Source organism: Asterias amurensis, chromosome 7, assembly GCF_032118995.1.
Source record: "Asterias amurensis chromosome 7, ASM3211899v1".
In the NCBI taxonomy this organism is placed as follows: domain Eukaryota; kingdom Metazoa; phylum Echinodermata; class Asteroidea; order Forcipulatida; family Asteriidae; genus Asterias; species Asterias amurensis.
Window position 1 is genome coordinate 5312853 of NC_092654.1, and position 22363 is coordinate 5335215.

At 35.5% G+C, this 22363-nt stretch overlaps 1 protein-coding gene across 1 annotated transcript in view; it reads left to right on the top strand.

Moving 5' to 3' along the window:
- Positions 1-5609: 5609 nt before the first annotated feature.
- Positions 5610-22363, top strand: part of LOC139940163 (cilia- and flagella-associated protein 65-like) — a 35350-nt gene continuing 18596 nt past the window's right edge. Inside the window, exons 1-17 of the mRNA XM_071936451.1 lie at positions 5610-5753; positions 7024-7290; positions 7733-7871; positions 8531-8661; positions 9355-9554; positions 10184-10329; positions 10951-11064; positions 11800-11908; positions 13318-13433; positions 14354-14503; positions 15368-15496; positions 16666-16824; positions 17560-17778; positions 18981-19034; positions 19596-19733; positions 20771-20874; positions 21622-21817. Coding sequence (XP_071792552.1) covers positions 7073-7290; positions 7733-7871; positions 8531-8661; positions 9355-9554; positions 10184-10329; positions 10951-11064; positions 11800-11908; positions 13318-13433; positions 14354-14503; positions 15368-15496; positions 16666-16824; positions 17560-17778; positions 18981-19034; positions 19596-19733; positions 20771-20874; positions 21622-21817 — 2322 coding nt within the window. The 5' untranslated portion in view covers positions 5610-5753; positions 7024-7072. The remainder of the gene's footprint in view (positions 5754-7023; positions 7291-7732; positions 7872-8530; positions 8662-9354; positions 9555-10183; positions 10330-10950; positions 11065-11799; positions 11909-13317; positions 13434-14353; positions 14504-15367; positions 15497-16665; positions 16825-17559; positions 17779-18980; positions 19035-19595; positions 19734-20770; positions 20875-21621; positions 21818-22363) is intronic.

Genomic DNA, 22363 nt, shown 5'->3' on the forward strand with positions numbered 1-22363 from the left:
TAGGTTATCATTCAAATTAGACCAATCAAAGACTGTCATTACCTAAACAAAGCATTCATGTAGCCTTACTGATTTAATTATTATTTTATAAAGCTCCGTTATATTTATTTCAGATTTCTGAAAATTACACACCACGAGTCCCTTTGCAGCATACTGTGCGCGTGTATTACACCGCTGTGCGTACAGTTTAAGATTTCATCAACGCCACGGGTCGATATGTAAATCGGTTTATCAATACGGTATAATTCAAATTAGACCAATCAAAGACTGTCATTACCTAAACAAAGCATTCATGTAGCATTACTGATTTTATCATAATTTTAAAATTATCCATTATATTTGTTTCAGATTTATGAAAATTACATTCCACGAGTCCATTTGCAGCATACTGTGCGTGTGTACTACACTGCTGTGCGTACAGTTTACAATTTCATCAACGCCACGGGTCGATTTGTAAAACTGTGTATCTATATGGTATCATTCAAATTAAACCAATCAAAGACTGCCATTCCCTAAACAAAGGATTCATGTAGCATTCCTGATTTTATCATATTTTTATTAAGTTCCATTATATTTATTTAAGATTTTTGAAAATTACACACCACGCGTCCCTTTGCAGCATACTTTATGGTGTACATCACTGCTGTGCGTACAATCAACGATTTCATCAACGCCACGGGTCGATTTGTAAAACGGTTTATCAGTACGTTATCATTCAACTTAGACCAATCAAAGACTGTCATTACCTAAACAAAGCATTCATGTAGCATTACTGATTTTATCATAATTTTATAAAGCTCCGTTATATTTATTTCAGATTTTTGAAAATTACAAACCACGCGTCCCTTTGCAGCATACTTTATGGTGTACATCACTGCTGTGCGTACAGTCAACGATTTCATCAACGCCACGGGTCGATTTGTAAAACGGTTTATCAATACGTTATCATTCAAATTAGACCATTCATAGACTGTCATTACCTAAACAAAGCATTCATGTAACATTACTGATTTTATCATAATTTTATAAAGTTCCGTTCTATTTATTTCAGATTTTGGAAAAGTACACACCACGAGTCCCTTTGCAGCCTAGTTGCCTGTTTACACCGCTGCTGTGCGTACAGTTTACAATTTCATCAACGCCACGGGTCGATTTGTAAAACGGTTTATCAATACGTTATCGATCAAACGAAGCCAATCCAAGACTGTCATTACCTAAACAAAGCATTCATGTAGCATTACTGATTTTATCATATTTTTATAAAGATCCTTTATATTTATTTCAGATTTTTTAAAATTACAGACCACGAGTCCCTTTGCAGCATACTGTGCGTGTGTATAACACTGCTGTGTGTACAATTTACAGTTTACGACGCCACGGGTCGATTTGTAAAACAGTTTTATCAAAAGGACCCGCCCTTTGATGGTCCTTCGATTATGTCGTCCTACAACTTACACGAATGCAGAAAAAGATTGCTGGTGATGGACCGGGAGCAATGGTTTTCATGTATTCAATTTCAAGTAATGAAACAAACAACTTCACTTATATCTAAACTGAAGACACGCTTGGTTTAAAAGTTGTTTCCTTTATAATGTAAAGGCAAACACTCTTCACACCTTAGCAGTTGAACATCTGCCAAGATTTCTGTCAAACAATACAAAATCAGGTCTTGGTCAGTTTCCAATACATGCCCCCCCCCCCATGAATAAATGTAGGTTTCCTCGGTCAAATTTGGCAAATGAGCAGTGGAATTAACTTTCATGCGCTGGAATTAAAGCTGTTTTGCCTCTCCAATTGTGACTGCGTTTCAAATTTAGAATTCGGCCCTTCAATTTCGAATTGAGTCGAGTTATTAAAATTCCTTTAGCACATCAATTTAGCGTATCGTCATTCTTTTTCGAGACACACAAGCTTGAAGAAGCGTCTGCGAATTTCAATGCTGCTTTGTTGAATTGTTAAATTGAATGACGCTGTCCCCGCAGCATTACAGTTTTTGACTAATCATAAAAACGAAATTACCCCTTTCAGTAGCTTTCGATTTCGCGCGAATTAGAACAGGTTGTTGATGGTTAAATTGGCTGCTAATTTGCCGAAATTGACCAAGAAAATCTATTAATAAATAAATAAATAAATAAATAAAATAAACAAATAAAATATATAATGAGTAAGGTATAAATGGCCTTAGCTTTCGATCCAAACAGGACCTTCTTCGGAGGCATAAAGTACAAAAAGAATTAATAAATAAATTTAAAAAAGAAAAAAGAGAAAAAAAATTAACACCGTATGGGCAGGGGTGTGATAGGTTGTTGACATCAAAAATAAACTAATAAAAAAATAAATAAAAATAATGTGCAAAGCGTGAAGCTTGCGAGCGCGAAAGCATCCGAATGCGAGGCATTCTTACACTAATTTTCTTTGGTTTTGAAAGCCCACAATCTGGGGTGTTTCATGTGGTTTTTATCTAAGTTAATTTTCTCATGAATTTTATCTTAGTTATAAAATCTATTAATTGGAATAAAAGAGAAAAAAAGAAAATTAATCACACCCTGGTAATGAAAATATAATAAAGACAATCAGATTTAAAAGAAAGTACGGAACAGTTGCCTACAATTTTTTTCAGTCAATTTTAGGCCATCACGACAAACAAAAATAAATCGTCTGCTTATTTGACAAAATTGAGTGTCTTCACTAGTGACATTCATACTATCGCTCTAGATATATTATTTATTTTTTACAGAGAAATCAGCAACTACCTGATTTTTCCCCCACATGTACTTATGGTAGTCCCGAATAACATGTGAAAGTCGTCAATGGTAAAACTTGCAAAGTACGAGTTGTTTTAATTATAGAAAATAATTATTGGAAAACAGCGCCCTCTATTGGTCGAAACTGGAGAACTGTGCACAAACTGTACAAATGGGCAAATCACCATGCACAAAAGAATTGGGAAATTATTTAACTGTTTCGTCCAATTGAGTGCCTTGCAGTCCTTGATAGCCGGTCTGTGCTGGCTTACTCACTTACATCATAGATGAAGGACAGCCTTCCTCTATGCTTTATCAAACCAAAGTGTTTCTGTGTCGTATGTGAAAACATTACTTCATTCCCCCCTTAATTTTAATTCAATTGTTTTAATACTATCACCAACAAAACTTTCTGAACCTAATTTTGGTCATTTACTAAGTTTACGGAGCTAAGACAGGCCATTTAAATTTTAACTAAATGAAGAACTTGATATAAAAAGAGGATATTGTATGGAAGAGCCACACATTTTTATTTCTCACCGATTTTTGTTTGTTCCTTCCTTCTCTAGATGCCACTTTCTTATGATACAATATTCAAAAATCAGAAATAAACAGAATGGAGCATTATACAAATGGGATAAAATCAGTAATACTAAATAAATCCTTTGTTATCGTATTGATAAACCGTTTTACAAATCGACCCGTGGCGTTGATGAAATCTTAAACTGTGCGATAGCGGTGTTGTACACACGCACAGTGTGCTGCAAAGGGACTCGTGGTCTTTAATTTAAAAAAGAACTGAAATAAATATAATGGAGCTTTATAAAATTATGATAAAATCAGTAATGCTACATGAATGCTTTGTTTAGGTAATGACCGTCTTTGATTGGTCTAATTTGAATGATAACGTGTTGATCAATTGTTTTACAAATCGACCCGTGGCGTTGATGAAATTGTAAAATGTACGCACAGCAGTGTAGTACATGTGCACAGTATGCTGCAAATGAACTCGTGGTGTGTAATTTTCAAAAATCTGAAATAAATATAACGGAGCTTTATAAAATTATGATAAAATCAGTAATGCTACATGAATGCTTTGTTTAGGTAATGACAGTCTTTGATTGGTCTAATTTGAATGATAACGTGTTGATAAACTGTTTTACAAATCGACCCGTGGCGTTGATGAAATTGTAAAATGTACGCACAGCAGTGCAGTACACACGCACAGTATGCTGCAAATGAACTCGTGGTGTGTAATTTTCAAAAATCATCAATAAATATAATGGAGCATTATAAAAATATGATAAAATCAGTAATGCTACATGAATGCTTTGTTTAGGTAATGACAGTCTTTGATTTGTCTAATTTGAATGATATCGTATTGATAAACCGTTTTACAAATCGACCCGTGGCGTTGATGAAATCTTAAACTGTGCGCACAGCAGTGTAGTACACATACAAAGTATGCTGCAAAGGGACTCGTGGTGTGTAATTTTCAAAAATCTGAAATAAATATAACGGAGCTTTATAAATTTATGATAAAATCAGTAATGCTAAATGAATGCTTTTTGTAGGGAATGACAGTCTTTGATTGGCTTCATTTGAATGATACCGCATTGATAAACCGTTTTACAAATCGACCCATGGCGTTGATGAAATCTTAAACTGTGCGCACAGCAGTGTAGTACACATACAAAGTATGCTGCAAAGGGACTCGTGGTGTGTAATTTTCAAAAATCTGAAATAAATATAACGGAGCTTTATAAATTTATAATAAAATCAGTTTTGCTACATGAATGCTTTGTATAGGAAATGGCAGTCTTTGATTGGCTCCGTTTAAATGATAACGTAATGATAAACTGTTTTACAAATCGACCCGTGGCGTTGATGAAATTGTAAACTGTACACACAGCAGTGTTGTACACACGCACAGTATGCTGCAAAGGGACTCGTGGTCTTTAATTTTCAAAAATCTGAAATAAATATAATGGAGCTTTATTAAATTATGATAAAATCAGCAGTGCTACATGAATGCTTTGTTTAGGTACTGACTGTCTTTGATTGGCTTCGTTTGAATGATAACGTGTTGATAAACTGTTTTACAAATCGACCCGTGGCGTTGATGAAATCTTAAACTGTGCGCACAGCAGTGTAGTACACATACAAAGTATGCTGCAAAGGGACTCGTGGTGTGTAATTTTCAAAAATCTGAAATAAATATAACGGAGCTTTATAAATTTATGATAAAATCACTAATGCTACATGAATGCTTTGTATAGGTAATGGCAGTCTTGGATTGACTTCGTTTAAATGATAACATGTTGATAAACCGTTTTACAAATCGACCCGTGGCGTTGATGAAATCGTAAACTGTTCGCACAGCAGACTCGTGGTCTTTAATTTTTTTAAATCTGAAATAAATGTAATGGAGTTTTATAAAAATACGATAAAATCAGTAATGCTACAGGAATCCTTTGTATAGGGAATGGCAGTCTTTGATTGGCTTAATCTGAAAGATAACGTATTGATAAACAGTTTTTAACAAATCATCTTTTAGTTGATGAAGAGTTTGTATTCTGTGGCTACACATTGCTTTGTTGTTTATTTAAAAAATCTGGAAATATACTTTAAAAATCAGCAATACATGACCCCTTTGTATATTAATGGTTGTGAATAAAAATAAATAAAACAAATGTCTGAACTTAAGAGCGAAACTCGTAAACATCGGTGTAGCTACCATACAAAAATACACAAACAAATCTTAGGGAGAAAAAGCTCAAGGAATGGTAGCGAGTCTATGTATTGCTGCCTCGTTTGACGACTACCGATTACATCGGATCCTTTCGAGTAGCGATCGACTCCTGGCGTTTGGAAACTAACATCTACCATGACTGACGGACAGCAAGTTGAACAACAAGATGGCGGGTGACTGAACTTTAGCTTTTGAGACAAACACAACACAGATACCACAACATAATTTCCAGTTGAAACAACAATCGTTGAAAAAATGTAAGTTTAAATATAAATAATGTATCTATTTTACTCGTGAGAACACTACCACCGTCCCACGAACGAACACTGACATGTTAAATTGATGGATAACTTTAATATGAATATGATCTCAATATGATGATAAGCGTGATAAGTTTCCGTGGGACACTCGGCGCATGAATCGGCCACCACAAACCCTGCACCTAGTCAAAAGCCAACATCCAAAGCCTGAATTAAGACTGTTGTTGTGATGCACCAAATTCAATAAATAAAGTATCGTAGCGTCATACGTTATCGACCCTCATCATGATCATCAGATCATAGTCAGCTGGTCAGTCATATGTTTTCGAGAATGTCAGACAAGGTTCAAGGAATCAAGTTAGGCCTAACAATTCTTAGTAATTTTACGTAGCAGTCTGGAAATTCTGGACACAAGGAACATTGTGAACGAATTTTCAGCGTCCTCTATTTAGTATATAAATATAAATAATAGCATACCTTAATACCCGTACTCTGTTGCAACACAGTTGCATTGTATGCAACAACAGAGGAGTCCAACCTGAGCTAGTTCTGCATGTAGTCCTACCGAAGTAGACCGTAGGTCGATTTCACATGAAGCATTAGGACTAGTCCTGGAGATATGAAAAACGCATGGCTAGTCCTAAGTTAGGTAGTCCTAAGTTAGGACTAGTAACTCGTCCTAACTCGAGATTTTTGTGAAATCAACCCAAGTCACTTATTAAGTTTGTTCTGCCATCGTTTCAACAAACCTCATTATCGGTTATATGTATTTTTAAATTTAGAACTTTTTGCTTTTCATGTATACACATTTACAATTCTTTTTTGAAACAGGATCTTGCCAAAATTATGCTTGCTCTGTTCTGGTTCTAGTGAATTACTGCACAATCTCTACATACCGGGACTTTATGCTTTGTATTCCCAGTAAACTTGTGGTTGTTCAGAAAATTCACTGTGTGAAAACAAATGTTTTGCCAAAATTGATGAACTCTCACTCGACACCGTCATTCATAATCCTCAATTGGCATTGCATGTTGACATAGGTGCAAGCCTGTACAAGTATACTGGTAACTGTTTTGAAGCATTTGCTCTTAATTGTTTTTGTCATTGTATAGCCTCAATTTTGGCAAAACATTTGTTTTCGCACAGTGAATTTTTTTAACATTTATGTGCATCCTTACTTTTCATCTGGTAACTTCTGCTGTTGCCTGAAAAAATGTGGCTCTCCATTGAAACTTTATATCAAATGTTCTTTCTTTTTATTTAAAAGGTTGTATTCTTAGATCTCCAAAGCGGTAGTTGGAAGTGTAGTTGTCACCATGCCAGTCGCTGTTTGCAACCACTCCAGTCATGGACTGGCTTCAGGCCATCGTAGTGCGTCTGTTCATCAACAAAAATTGAACAAACACAAAATGAAACATTGTGGAATTGAGGTAGTCAAAGGACTAACATGGAAAGGTTGGGAACCTGGTGGCGAGTACACAAAAAATGTTGTGCTGAAAAATGTCAATGTCAAGACACAGAAGCTGAAATTTAGGTAACTATAAATTATTAACCAGTTAATTCGCTACAAGTTAAAAAATCATTGATTTTGTTGGTGTCTATGAAACTCTGATTGCGCACTATAAAGACATTCTGTAATTGACCTTTGCTAGTGCCTTCTCATATTATCCATAAAATCCTGGGCAAAAGATTGTGTTGGCAAGTATTTTCAAAGGAAGCTCTGAACAATAAAACTGCGGCTGGGCACAGACATTTTTTTTAGAATACCGACCCAAAGTGGTTAATAGGAGGTTTACAAGGTGCTGTGACGCAATTTTCTGCCGATCCAGCCACGAAGACTGGGCGAACCACTTCTCTTTTTGATAAGTGCACTGGGTTCTTTTACCTGCGTACACAATACAAAGAACTATCCCAGCTATTTTCACATTCCGTTATTGTAGTATTGAATGTATGTCATTGTTTTATTTCTTTGCCAGCTCTCCTTGCACACGATTCTTCTCCACCTTGTATCCTGAACCTATTGTTCTTAGTGCTGGAACCAGCTACAGTCTACCAATCACTTTCCGTCCATTGGAAAAGAGTCTCTACGAAGACAAAATTGAGTTCCAGACAAAAGTAAGATACAATAGTTAGATTTTTAGTCACAAAGAGATAAAAGTGCTAAGTTTACAAATTTATCAGGAATAACAATTTTGAGACATATGGGTAGTCCGGTATACAGTGGGGTGGCAGGCTCATGCTTTATTGCACAATTTTTTAACAATTGTTTTGCCCCTAACTTTTTAATGTGACATAATTTATGATCTTCTCCACATATTCAAAATGATTATCTCATTCTATAGTAAACAAGCCTGGTTTTATTGGGGGTCAGATGTTACCAGATCAACTGTTTGACCGTTTTTAAGAGAACATTTTTAATAGCTGCCATATTTGTCATAATTCTTAGTTAGAAAAACGAAAGACCAACAGAAAATAAAGAAAATTAGGGAATTAATGGTGAAGGGATCATCTTTTAAGCGATATAGCATACTGGAGCCTGGGCCATGATGACCATATTTTTTTACCTGGCACTTTTAAAGTAAAAGCTTTGCGTCATATAGGCTTAGTAATAATAGTAATAATAATATATTTGATTTATATAGCGCCTAATATCAGATTTATATTGTGTCTCTGATTGGAGACCAGTGGTTGCCATTGGGCCACCCCGTTCACAAAAGAAAGGAAAATGTGAAATAAATGAATAAATAAAAACAAGTCTTATTGTTATGTTTTAGGATGGTGTGTTTGACATCCCAATACGTGCTGTATTGCCTCAACATGATCTCTCATTGCCACAACATCTGAACTTTGGTATGTGTACATCAATGTTCAATGTCCAAATGACATTTGAACTTATTAACACAAGGTAAGTTTTATTTACAAAATTTGTAAGGGTCCACAACAAAATAATCAATTTTTATCAAATTATTATTTATATTGTTAGTGCTTTGGTAAAAAATTAATGACCCCATAGGCCCATACCCTAAAATTAATTTGTCACACATTTTCATTTATAATTTTCCCCTGAAATTGTGTTCGACTTAGACAGCATTATGTTTTGATATTCCAATTTAATCTTAAACTGTGAGTTTTATTTTTAGGATTTATTTAAGAAATTGCTTAGATTTTAACTTTTACCCCTCCATTGAAATTGTTTTTTTTTTACTCTGTCAAAATGTGTTTTAGGTTTTGTGCCTAATTTGTTTTGACAACAATTTGAGTCTTGTTAGTATGTTCAACAGCTCTTCCGCAATTTTTCTTCTGAAGTATCTTTTCCCTAACTGTATACAGATTAATCCTGGTGAAAATATTTAAATTCTCCTTGATATTTCTCCCTTACCGCTTGGTCTATTAACACAATTCACCGGCTGACATTATCGCTCATGGAGTCTTGGTTTGGCCATTTTGCCAGATTTCCTTTGTGTTTTTGTGCTGTGTGTATCTTAGGCAAGGCATGGTGGTGAGATGTGCATCAAATCTTTACACATGCAATGTTACTCTCAGAGAACCATGGACAGACTGTGACATTAATACATTTGAATTTGTTTTCTTTATGCAGTGAATTGGAAACGCGCTTTATGTGGTTGGTTTCCCAACCTTTTGTACTTGAACCACCAGCAGGAACTCTGTCTCCAAAATCTAAGTGCAGTATCTTAGCTACATTCAAACCAACTGCTGCTAGGGTATATGAAATGGTAGGAGAGTGTCACTTTGGTGAGGATTTATCACACAAGAAATCACTGCGATTGGAGGGTATTGGTAAGTGCATTTGCTTTACTATTAATACTCTTTAAAATATCTTCAACCATCAACAACTTTAGATGTTAATTTGAAATGGAAGTACACCTTCTTTCAAACTATCTTTGCTCCCAAATAGGAAAAACTTGTCATGGTTGTTTATTATTGAAACACATTGTACCAGCAAGATGTGGCCTGGTCAACGAGCCATTGACTACAATGCTACCTACAGAAAAATACAAGAGCAATCCACTTTAATGTGATTTATTGAAAAAACATGTGTAAAAATCAATATTTTATTCACCTTTGCAATCTTCGACCCCTCACATTGGCTTTTATTTGTTTTTTAAAGTAATTTCATGAGACATCCAGCATCACAATTATCACAAATAATAGATGAATATGAGACGACTAAGAAATGTTCAGTTTTAGATGTGGTAGGAAAACCCAAATGGGGAGAAACCATGCAATCAGGTAGGAAATGAAAAACTAATCTACATGGATGCAAGGCTTCGGTCTGAGGTGGGATTCGAACTAGGGTCTTATTTCCAAAATTTTGGACGGCCTTCTTATGTAAGCAGCTGAACAATGAGAATTCAATGTAATTTTAAGCTAATTAAATTGCAAGCCTTTGAATGATCTTTTTGTAGGTAAATATCCTCATTTGTTGGTGAGTGCAGCAGGTTCTATTCCTCATGCCAGTGATAGTCTTTCTATGGAGAGTGTCATATCATTTGGTGCTACTCCAATTGGTTCAACTGTGCAGAGAGTGCTACAACTCTATAATCTATCACCTGTAAGTATGTAGCCCTAATTCAACATTGAAAGCATGCAATGTTTTTCTTCAATTTTGCACTTTAAAGCGATGGACACTGGTGATTACTCAAAAATAACTGCTAGCATAAAAACTTACTTGTTAACGGTCAGTGGAGAGCTGTTGATAGTATAATACATTGTGAGAGACGGCTCTTTCTGAAGTAATGTAGTTTTCAAGAAAGAAGTAATTTCCCACTAAAATATTTGAATTCGATTTCGATACCTCAGAATAAGATTCTGAGGTCTCAAAACAGGCATCAGAAAGCATAAAACTCATGTGACAAGGGTGTTTTTTATCTCGCAACTTCAACGACCAATTGAGTTCAAATTTTCACAGGTTTGTTATTTTGTGCATATGTTGAGATACACCGAGTGAGAAGACTGGTCTCTGACAATTACCAAAAGTGTCCACTGTCTTAAACACTTTTGATTTTAAAGTCTTCATCATTTATGTTTTTCATTAAGGTCTGGTTTGTAAATGGCTTTTCTGTTGTAGGTGCTGATCTGTGTGCAAGTTGTGTTAGATATTATACAACTGTTTGAAAAAAAAATTGTTTTTACTGTTTCCACCAAATTACCTAAAATTGTGATATATTTTCAGGTGATAACACCCTTCACAATTGAGCATCCTACATCGGAAACACGCATTGATACTGTTTTCAGTTGCAGTGAGATGAGTGGAAGTGCTGGACCAGAAAGTCTTCTACAGATTCCAGTAAGTTGTGGTTTGTACCATCTGTGACATAATCTAGTGTCTACACTTGTGCGTCCAATATTTTTCTACATTTATTTGTTTTTTTCATTACCAACCGTTAGAGATGCAACTGTTTCAAAATCCATCAATGACATAAATTGTTTCATACGAACATCAAAATAAATCAACCAATCTAAACTAATTAGACCAACAGTTCCGTGTCTTGGTTACAAAAATAACCCAGTTGGATGTCAACAATCCCAGGGCACATTTTTTGCTCCATGATGATCTTTCACTAGTGAAACTGTATAAAAAAGAAGCCATTTGCTCATTGTCATTGCCACCCTGTTTCATGGTTCACACACAGAGTATCGTTTTCTTTTAGCAAAACAGCAATAACAAACAACAAAAACCGCAAAAAACCCACCTCCTTTCACAGTCTGAATGATAGAGGGCGTTATAAAGTAGAAATGCTCCATGATGAACTTACACTTAATGAAAATATCGTTACAGAGGCTTTCTTTGTTAATACTGAAAAGTGGATTGTATAGAGCAGGACACGTTGGGTTTATATCTCAATATTTAATCCAATGCATACTTCATCAGACAGAATTGGTATTCAAATGGTAATGAAGTTAAAACAATGACACAAGCTCTATTTGAAACTTCTTCAAGTCTTCTAATTTTTATCTAAGAAACACCTTATCCACTCTTCCTAAAAATAAATGATTTCTTAAAATGTTTTTGATTATTCAGGTAACTTTTCAACCACAAACTGTTAATGAAGAAAGTGTTGATTACCTTCATGTGCATCCTGTGGGAAAGGTCAGCAAAATGGTGGTTAAGCTTGTAGGCAAGTGTACAGGTAAGTCACATTTGTATCGTTGATTTTCAAAATGATTAATACATTTCCATTAAGACCCTGGACACTATTGGTAGTTGTCAAAGACCAGTCTTCTCACCATGGTGTAATCTCAACATATGCATAAAATAGAAAACCTGTGAAATTTTGAGTTTAATTAGTCGTCGAAGTTGCGAGATAATATTGAAAGAAAAAACACACTTGTCACACGAAGTTGTGTGCTTTCAGATGCTTGATTTCAAGACCTCAAAATCTAAATCTGAGGTTTGAAATCAAATTCGTGGAAAATTATTTCTTTCTCAAAAACTACGTTTCTTCAGAGGGAGCTGTTTTTCACAATATTTTTTACAATAAACAGCTTTCCGTTACTCGTTACCAAGTAAGTTTTTATGCTAATAATTATTTTGAGTAATTACCAATAGTGTCCAGTGCCTTTAAGAGTGGCTTTTTAGCCTCGAACTTGCCTCGGTTTTTTTTAAATTATGTTTAAAAGTTGAAATAAGTTTAAAAATTGTACAATACATGTAAATGCCAGGAATAATTTTGGAGAAAAAAGGGCTAAAATTATTTAAAATCTCCACTTTTGTCTCTAAACTTGACAAGCATTTTTTTGAGGGGACTTGTAGCAGTATTTAGTTGCAGCTAATAAAAAAACCTCTTAATGTATGTTTTTATACATGTACAGACGGCGCAGTATAGCTTGAGTGTTTTAAAACCCTGTATAGATTCATTTCAAACTAGCGGTGTAATAAGTGAAAGTAGACAGCTGCTAATTAGTACATTGTTCAAGTTATGGATTAGCGATTCATTGCTTTTGTAGACTCCTCCCTGGGGTTGGTTATAGTGCAGATACAATGTCAAACACTGGATACTTCATGATATTACACATGATTGAACTTTCCATACATTTTTTCGAACACCCCCAAACAAATATATTGACAAAAAAAGGGACACCGCCAATATAGGGCTAGATAGCTCAGTTGATGAACGCCTGCATGTTAATCCGGAGGTCGTTTCGAATCCCACTCTAGTAAATTATTTGTTCAACCCCCAAAATCAGTTTTTAATTCAATATATTTATCGTCCCTTTCTTTTGATGTTGGTTGTTAGTTTAAAAATTAATAGCTAAATATTTCAACAAACCATACATTTTAGAGATGTTAAATTTGCATCGGGGATAAAGAATATTAATTTTTGTTTTTTTACCCATACACCGATGTGTGTTAGCACTGTATACTCAGTACTTTCCAGAGTCCTGTGGGTTCGAATCCCACCCGAGTAACATGCCTGTGATATTTTTTTACAGGACTCGGGGGAAAGTACTGAGTATACAGTGCTAACACACATCGGTGTATGGGTAAAAACCAAAAACCTTACATTGTTGTTTGACTGATGAATAATTGATATTACAGGTCCTGAGGTTACCCTTGGTAGCAAAGTTTTGAATTATGGCTTGATTACTGCCGGTCAATCAGCCACGAGGACTGTAGAGATCATAAACAAGTCCAATGTAGCAGCCGTGTTTAAGGTAAGAAGGGTCACGCTTCATCAGTGTCCATCACAAAATAAGCAGATATATATGTACATTGTGATACCACAAACTAAATATATATTATACATTTGGTTTGCGGTAACACCATGTGTGTATTTACTTGCCAGGTAGTGTTTGTTCTTTAGAAAACTGTCTTGCTATATTTTACTACCGCAGGAGACTGAAGAGATACTTGAGAGAAGTTGGCCTATTTATTTATTCAGTCTTCTGATGATGACTAGAACAAGCTGGTCGAAGCGTTGAGACCAATTCAATAATATCGAAGTCTTATATAGCGCACGTATCTACCAAACAAGGTACTCAAGGCGCTGAGTATATACAAACTTTCAGAAAGATAGGTTATTGCAGTGATGAATTCTGAGACCCAATTATGTAGCACCTTATAAGGGTTTACAAGGTGCTACAGGGTGCTACGGCGCACTAAGCAGCCACATTCATTCAAGAACTGACTCCGCAGTAGTACAGTTAATAATGACCCTATAAGCTAAAGTAGCAGTCCCAGCCAACTTTCTATACCTTCTGCCCAGGTGGTAGTTAAAAAGCAGGACAGTTCTTTTCAGAACTGAGAAGTCTCCCGAACATCCGATTAATCTACTCCGCGGTAGTAGAATACAGAAAGACAGTTTCTACCTGGCAAGTAGATACACACATGGTGTTACCGCAAACCATATATATATTGATACCTCACCTTGCAATGCCTCAAATCCTATATAAATTCATATTCATAGTACTGTTTGGAGAAAGGAGACAAATACCTTGTAAGAATTTTAAACCTTCCTATTTTCCAAAAATTTGTGTGTTTTCTCCTTTCATTGTAGAACTGTATAAACTGACAGTTTAACTCCAAGTGTCTTTGCAGCCGAGTTATTAATTGGCAATTGTTGTTTGTTTCTTAGTTTATGATTGATAGCAGTGAGAGTATCTTTAAGTTTGGAGTTGAGAGCTGCAAGTTGGAACCCAATACCACCCAGACCATCGTTGTACTCTTCACGCCAACCTATCCCATAAACTACTACCGCAGAGTCACATGTGTTGTTCAAAACCAGGTCAGTTCATTGTTTTTTTACCTCGTTTCCAATGGGAAAATCTTTATACGTAGACAGCAAGCTACAATGACCTACAGAATTTAAATCAAATAATTGTTTTCAGGGATGGCTTATTTTAACCTCTAAGCAAAAGGTCTTAAATTTGTAATCATACACGTATAATAAAGTAGTGAAATCAAACAGAAGGCTAAGTTGCTTTTAAACATGTAGTTATCTTTAAAGGGACACGTTGCCTTGGATCGGGCGAGTTGTAAAATGAAAAGCGTAAATCTTGGTCAAGTCAAACAGCGTTGGAGTGTCACTGAATGGGACAGCGCTGTCACTTTTCAATCATTTTAATCAGCTCAGTTGGTAGAACACCGGCATGTTAATTGGTTGTTGGTCCCACTCTAGTCACGTTTTCTTTGTTCAACCCCAAAAATCATTCTTATTGTTGGTTACTTTTACCTGTCATCTTCAATTTGATGTTAACCAACTTCACATAATTTACATTGGTCTGTTATGTGAAACTCCTGCCACTTTTTCATTGAGTGTGACTGATTGATGTATGTTATTATTGTATCAGGGATTTCAGCTTGTCCCTTTAAATCCACTGTACAGTGATTTTAAACAATTATTTTGTCTTGCCTCATTTTTTCAACGCCTCATCTCTTCAAACAGATATCTTAAGAAAGTTAAAAAAAACTATGGCGTCATCAGAGAGAACAATTAAAAGCAACAAGTTATGAAGTAGTAACAGTGATGCAGACACTATCGAATGTTTATGCGACTGTTCTTTGAGGAGTCGGTAGTAAACTAAAAAAATGTCGTCTGTAAAAATGATGTTGTGAAAATGATTCCATTATTAATATACTTTTTGTGCAGGATCCCCTGTTTCTAGACCTGATTGGAACCTGTCATACAGAACTCATCAAGCCAGCTGTTTTACAACCCAAGCATTTAGAGAAGTACATGGAACATGAGGCTAGAGGATTCTCAGTATTCCCACCTGAGGTTAGTACTCACTTTATCAAAGTCATACATACTGGGTGCGTTGGATTAGCTTCCCCGGGTCAACCCTGATCTGCCCCCGGTACAATCAAATAGCTTTGACGTCATTCCAGGGGCTCACCCAGGTCAGCCCAAAGTGCCCTGCTTGTGGAGTGGGTCACTTGCGGCTGGCCCCAGGTGCAAGACGTCACCAGGAGAGGGTGAGTGATTGTTAAATTAGCTCTTGTCAGGGGCTCACCTGAATAAGCATCGCGGGGTCGATACAGGGAAGCTAATCAAACGCACCCAATGTTTCCTAAAGTGTGCATGCATGTGTTGTAACATTCCAGTATTTTGTGCATTATCACAGTAATAAGAAAGAGTTTTCCAATGGCATGTAAAGTAATTTCCTCAACAGTAATAGATTTAAAGATGGAGAGATGGAAGTATTGAACCTCAAGCATTGTCTGATGTTATGTTCCCAGCAGATTAAAAGTTTCTGATCTTTAAGCAATTTTTGAGACACCCCTGTACTCCATTGTTGACTGGTCCAATTATAAAGGAGAATTCATCATACTGAGTGCACACTTTACAAAACTCCCCTATAATATTTTATAGATTTTTTTGGTTCTTATTTAGATGCCAAACATTATTTTTGTTTTTAAAGTGAAAATACGTTCTTCCACTGCAACTTTTTTAGGAAGAGAAACAAGTATTTTTAAGAACAGAACAATAATTAAGGTTAAAAAAAAAAAACCTGATTAGATGGTACTTTTGACAGACTACAAAAATGGTCATTCAGCAAGTTCAGGAAAAAAACTTTATTATTTTGAATATTAAAATTTAAAAAGCATCAATATATTTTGGATTTGTTCTTTCACCGACTCACTGTGTAAAAGTCGTTGATTGAGCCCTGTTCTGGGGCTACAACTATTCTCTACTTGAACATCTCCGATTCCTGTTGTCAATCATTGGTTGAGTTCTACTCATACCCTGATGATTTCCAGATCTTACTTTCATTCAAACCTTGCAAAGATCATCATCTAATGTCTGGCTTTGCTCTCATCGATACAAAATCATTGTTTATAATCATTACAATTAAAACAGTTTATCAGTATTTCTAGTTGTAAGATATGATGGTTTAACATGTTTAAGTAGAATTGTTCATGTTTATAACTTTGCTTGTTTCTTAGCAACTGAACGAGATGTTAAAGGAAGGCAAACTACAGTTAGATGAGGCAGGATGCTTGATTCACAAGCAGGCTGAATCCATGGAGAGATACTTAAAGCCACAATCTTCACAACCACCAATGGCTCAATACTTCAATGATGGATATTATGGTCTCACTGATGTAAGTTTAATAACACTCTTACCAATCACAGAAAATCTCTCAGTCAAGTCTCTTTAATTAAAAAATAAAATGGAATTTATTGTTAGGTCAAAGAAAAACATTAAAGTCAAGACTTTTCTTTTTTAAACAACAAGATTTAGGATTGATAAAAAAAGGTTGTTGACAAAAAAGACCTACATTTCTTAATGAATTAATTGCCAATGCTAAACCATGTCCAGAGTTCTGTTATGAACATTACTGTCCTGTTTCCCACCAGCATACAATTGTTTCTTTTTGATCTATAGACCCATTGTATTTGAAGTCACACTCTCAAAAAGGAGGCAAATCATTGGACAATAGCTGTTCTCTGCGTAAAATGTGGCGTGACCTGTAGCGTTTTGCGTTATGCAAGGGGGAGCTATTGATTTCTTACACTATACAGAACGTGCCTCCGAACAATGCACGTAATTTTTGGTGTCAACTCTCTTTTGTGCATGTTTGTATATGATTTTGACACCCAAAATGACACCCTGGATAGGCACATGTGAGTACGCTGCGCGTATTGCAAGGGGTCTATTGGCAACTGTGGATGATGGGTATCATAGTTGCAATGCTTACCCATTTCAATTTTTTTTTATCTACAAAGATATGACATAACAAAGCATTTTGATTGGTCAACATTGTTATGGCTAACGACAAGTTTTTTTCACCCAGTGTGCAAATTAAGCAGCTTGTATTTCTCTTCCCCTTTTCCAGAAAACCCAGCATGTCAGTATTGACACTATTGAGGTTGACTTTGGTTGTTGTGTCAACTTGAAGCACATTGAGACTAAGACAGTGAATGTAACTAACCATACCAAGGGTAAAATAACAGTGACATGGATGACTAATGAAAGTCATGTATACTCTATCACACCAGTGACATGTGACATCCCACCTCTTAAGATGACATCATTCAGAGTCACATTCAAACCGGTAAGCAATGTTGTTAATATTGACTTAAAGACATTGACACTATTGGTAATTGACAAAGACCAGTCTTCTCACTTGGTATATCTCAACATATGCATAAAATAACAAACCTGTGAAAATTTGAACTCAATTGGTCGTTGAAGTTGGGAGATAAGAATGGAAGAAAAAACACCCTTCGTCACACAAAGTTGTGTGGTTTCAGATGCTTGATTTTGAGACTCTCAAAATCAAATTCAAATATTTTAGTGGAAAATTACTTCTTTCTCGAAAACTACATGTAAGTTACTTCAGAGGGAGCTGTTTCTCGCAATATTTTATAATATCAACAGCTCTCCATTGCTCGTTACCAACTAAGTTTACCAATTATTTTGAGTAATTACCAATAGTGTCCAGTGCCTTTAACAGTCTTTGTATTTTACTTCACTCATGAGGTAATCTCAATAAGATAATTATGCAAGTTATGTAGTTTGAATTTTAGGTCATCAATTAAAGAAATACTACGAGAGATGAACATGTTTATTACTAGAGTTGCCATCAAGTATAGATTTCCTGTTGTATTGGCTATTCTTATGAAATGAATAGTTGTTTCCAGTACAGTCTTGACAATCAGCAAGACATATTGAAAGACGAGCCATAAGCTTTTTAGAGGTATGGCAGACTTGATAGGAGTGAACTGTGTGGTTTGGGTGTATACACACAAATTTACCCAAACCTTATAGTGTTGTAGCATTGAAAAGCTAGTTGAATGAATTTCCTATGGGATCAGATACCTGTAGAAGCCATGGTTTATGATGGAATAGGCTGTGGAAGTTTCATACATAATCAAACAACCTCTGGGACCAAGTTATTCCCAACCGTGTTGAGTTTTACGTGTGCACAATTTTGTTTCTTAAAATTCTTTAGTTTGAGGTAGGTCCTGGCTAGAAAACGTATATCATATTAATGGCAAAGACACATTTAGTCATGAAATATATGAAAGTAAAAAACTGTTACAAATCAACCTAGGAAACCTGGGAGTAGGAATTGACTACTTGTGAAAAACCCAATTGTGTACAAAACCAATGAACGCTGTTTCCAAGAGTACAAAATATGTATATAGGGACAATATGAGGTCCCTGATTGCAGGTGTTTACACACTTTGACCCTTCATTTTCTATACTTGACTTCAGTTGTGTATTGTTAAAACTATTTCTTGTTCTTTGCAGGGAGTTCCAAATCAGTTTTTTGCTGCTGAACTTGAAGGATTTGCATTCTACAAGGTAATCCTTAGCATGGTATTGTTTTTAAAGCTTTCTAAACGTGCAGTTTTTCGCATTGAATATTTGGATGGTAGGATGTTGATACTTTTTATTTATTTGAACAGCTAAAATTCAATTCAAAAGATAAAAATGGAGAAGTTTACATGTCTAAACATTAAAGAAAGCTCTAAAAGGTAACACTAACCTAGATTAACTAATACAATTTTCAGATTTTGGGACATCCAATCTGTCTCAGATTCAAACTTTGGGGGATAAAAACATCTATCTTTTTACATAACCGCATTTAATTTAAAGTGAAATGTTTTTTAAAATGGGTTAAACTATTAAAAGCTGCTGTAGGCTTTTCAAAGGTTTTTATTGCCTGTTATTTTAAAGGTGAACGCTGTACCTTCCCTTTTAGTGAAAGATATTTGACATAATACTATTAACTTGTCCTATTGCCTTATAAGTATGGTTTTTAATAAAAACCAGTTTTTTTAAAGACCACTTTGTTTTCCTAGCAGAGTTTATTGCCTGTATTGCTTACTAATCTACTGAATTGTTGTGTATGTTTATGAATAGAGTATGCGTGATTATCGATTGGTACAAGATGAGACCTTTAGCCCACCATGGTGCTTGACTGTATCTACTGTTGGACATACCTTCCAGCCAGGAAACCAAACCTTCCTACCTAAGATGTCCTTTGATACCAACAGAGTGGTAAGACATAATTTCTTATTGATACCTTCAACATGTTCAAAGACATACCATGTAAGGTGTTTAGAATTTTAAAGGATAGCTGTAGGTAATACTATAAGTTATCACTAAAGCAAAGTGGAATACATAAAGATGTGCTTCTGCGTTCCATATCCAACGAGGCCGAAGGCTATATTTTTCCATATTCCAGGAGCGGGCATGTTATAACGAATTATCTTCCAGTCTCACGTGCAACGCGCAAAGTTTGAAAATTTCAGAATGAGGAACAGCTTTCACGTGCAAAAATTGGAATATGTTTTTTGGGATTAGCGCATACTGGCAGATAAAAACAAATGTTTGTCAAACAGGAGAACATTTTCAATACCATTTAGTAGCATTTAATGGGTTGCTAAAGCTTTTTTTAAAGCACTTTGTTGGACAACTTTCATGGATCGATTGTGAGTTACATGTATATATGGGTCGAAGGTTGAGCTTTGAGATCAATCCTGTCCTGGGTAACACCAGACCTGATAAAAGTTACTAGTCATTATGTCTTCATTACCCACTCAACAAAATTAACATTCTCAGTATGTTTTGTCAAAATAAAAGATGTTACATAAACATTGAAAAAAAGGACATTTTACTCATGTATAAACAACCAGGTTTGATCCAATCACATTGTCAGAAAAGTCACAAAAAGTAAATGGTAGAACTCAGTATTTCCTGTTGTTTCTGGATTGGCTAAAGTGAGTTGAACCAACGGTTCTTTTCAGAACCACCCCAACTCATTTAGAGATAGTCATTACATGGTGTTACCGCAAACCTTTCCATATCGTATTTCCACCATGCAAAGTTTCAAATCCTACTTATAAATGTCATGTAATCCAAAACTGAAGATATGATGTACCCATCTGCAAAATAGTAAAACTTGTTTGTAAATAGTGATATGTAATACACATTGTTTATGTTCATATATTAATATCCTGTGGATGCATAGAGTCATTTGTGTTCAACTGTATACTGAAGTAAACATTGATATGGATTTGTTTTGTCATTACTAGATTTTGCCAGCTGTTGATACAGGTGACTCCATTTACAAGACCATATTGTTGACCAATGAAGGGTCTACACCAATCCACTATGCATTACAAGATGACCCATCGGGGTAAGTTTATATTCATTTCTGTTCACAATAAAACAGTCTAAGCCATCCATCATAAACTAACTGTGAAAGTCTTCATTTACCCACAAGTTAAACCCATATTGATGAGCTGTTTTCACCTGGGTCAGCGAGAAGTATTACAGTATCGCATATGTCCCCCAATGGTCTCTTTGTAATGCAAGCTGTATTCAATCATCAATACAATAAGATGCTTTAACAATTGCGAAAGAGAAACCAAGACTTTTGATATTGCTAACCCGTCAGTGACCAAAGACCATCTTAAACCTAGTCTCATGCTAAAAGATAATCCATTAAGCTCCGCCCCATTGCAAATTGACCAATCACAACTCATTGCGCCACCAAAAGTCCAACAAAATAAAGTCCGACATGCATGCGCGTACGTTTGGCGCGCATGGCAGTGTTGTGGAGAATGGCATTGGAGAGGCTCACATGTTCTTGCTCACAGGTGCGCTGTGGGTGGAGCCTAATGGATCGGTCTATTGCTATCCGTTCACTGTATGGTTTAAGACTTGTTATCGCAATATCTCCTGGATAACCCAAAATAAGTTTTACTAACAAATTAATGTTAAATGTTTTACTTCTAACCTATCTTTATAACTGCTTTTGTTTGCTTTTGTTCATGAGCTGACAAACTCCTTGTTAGTGTAAATCAATTGTCATGCTAATCAAAATGCTATTAGATATTCAGACATTGTTTAAGCAACTCAAAGTGTTTGTTTTTCTTGGCAGCACATTTCAAGTGAAACCCCATAAAGGCCTTGTTGGAGATAAGTATGAACTGTTTGTAGTCAAGCTGACTCCAAAGACTGACAATATCCGGTTAAGACATGAACTTTGCTGTAGGTTTAACGATGACAGTAAACATGATAAGAACATTGAGCTTCTTGGGTCATCAGAACAACCCAATATACTGCTGGATTCGGAGGTTAGTATCAACTCATAACTGTTGCATTCACATAACAAGTTGGAGTCATTTAACTAGTTCAACAAATTTAAAAAGGGGGCCTTGTTTTTCTGATCAAATTTAAGCCAAATTGCTTCGCAGAAAATTTCAAACTTACGACCAACAAATAACCCCCAAAATCATTTCAAAATTTACCCAGTCAGTTTCCCTTGTGGTTAATATTGACAAAAAATAACTAAACGCATTATAAACAAAATAATATGAATGATCAAATTAGTGATTTTGTTCAACTGAATGTAGTACCTTTTGCATAATTTCCACTCATTGTCTCTGCTAGTTTGTTACCCTATTGCTAGTTTGCTACCCTATTGTATGAAAGTTAAATAGTAATAATTTGAACAGTCGTAGAAAAAAAAAGTTGCTTAATTCCAACTAGTTTTTCTCTGAACCCGAATTTTGTTATTTGACTGGCCAACTGTGTATATCTTCGCAATTTGTAAAAGCAAGTCAAGGCTGCCTTAAAGGCAGTGGACACTTTTGGTAATGACTTAAAATAATTGTTAGCAT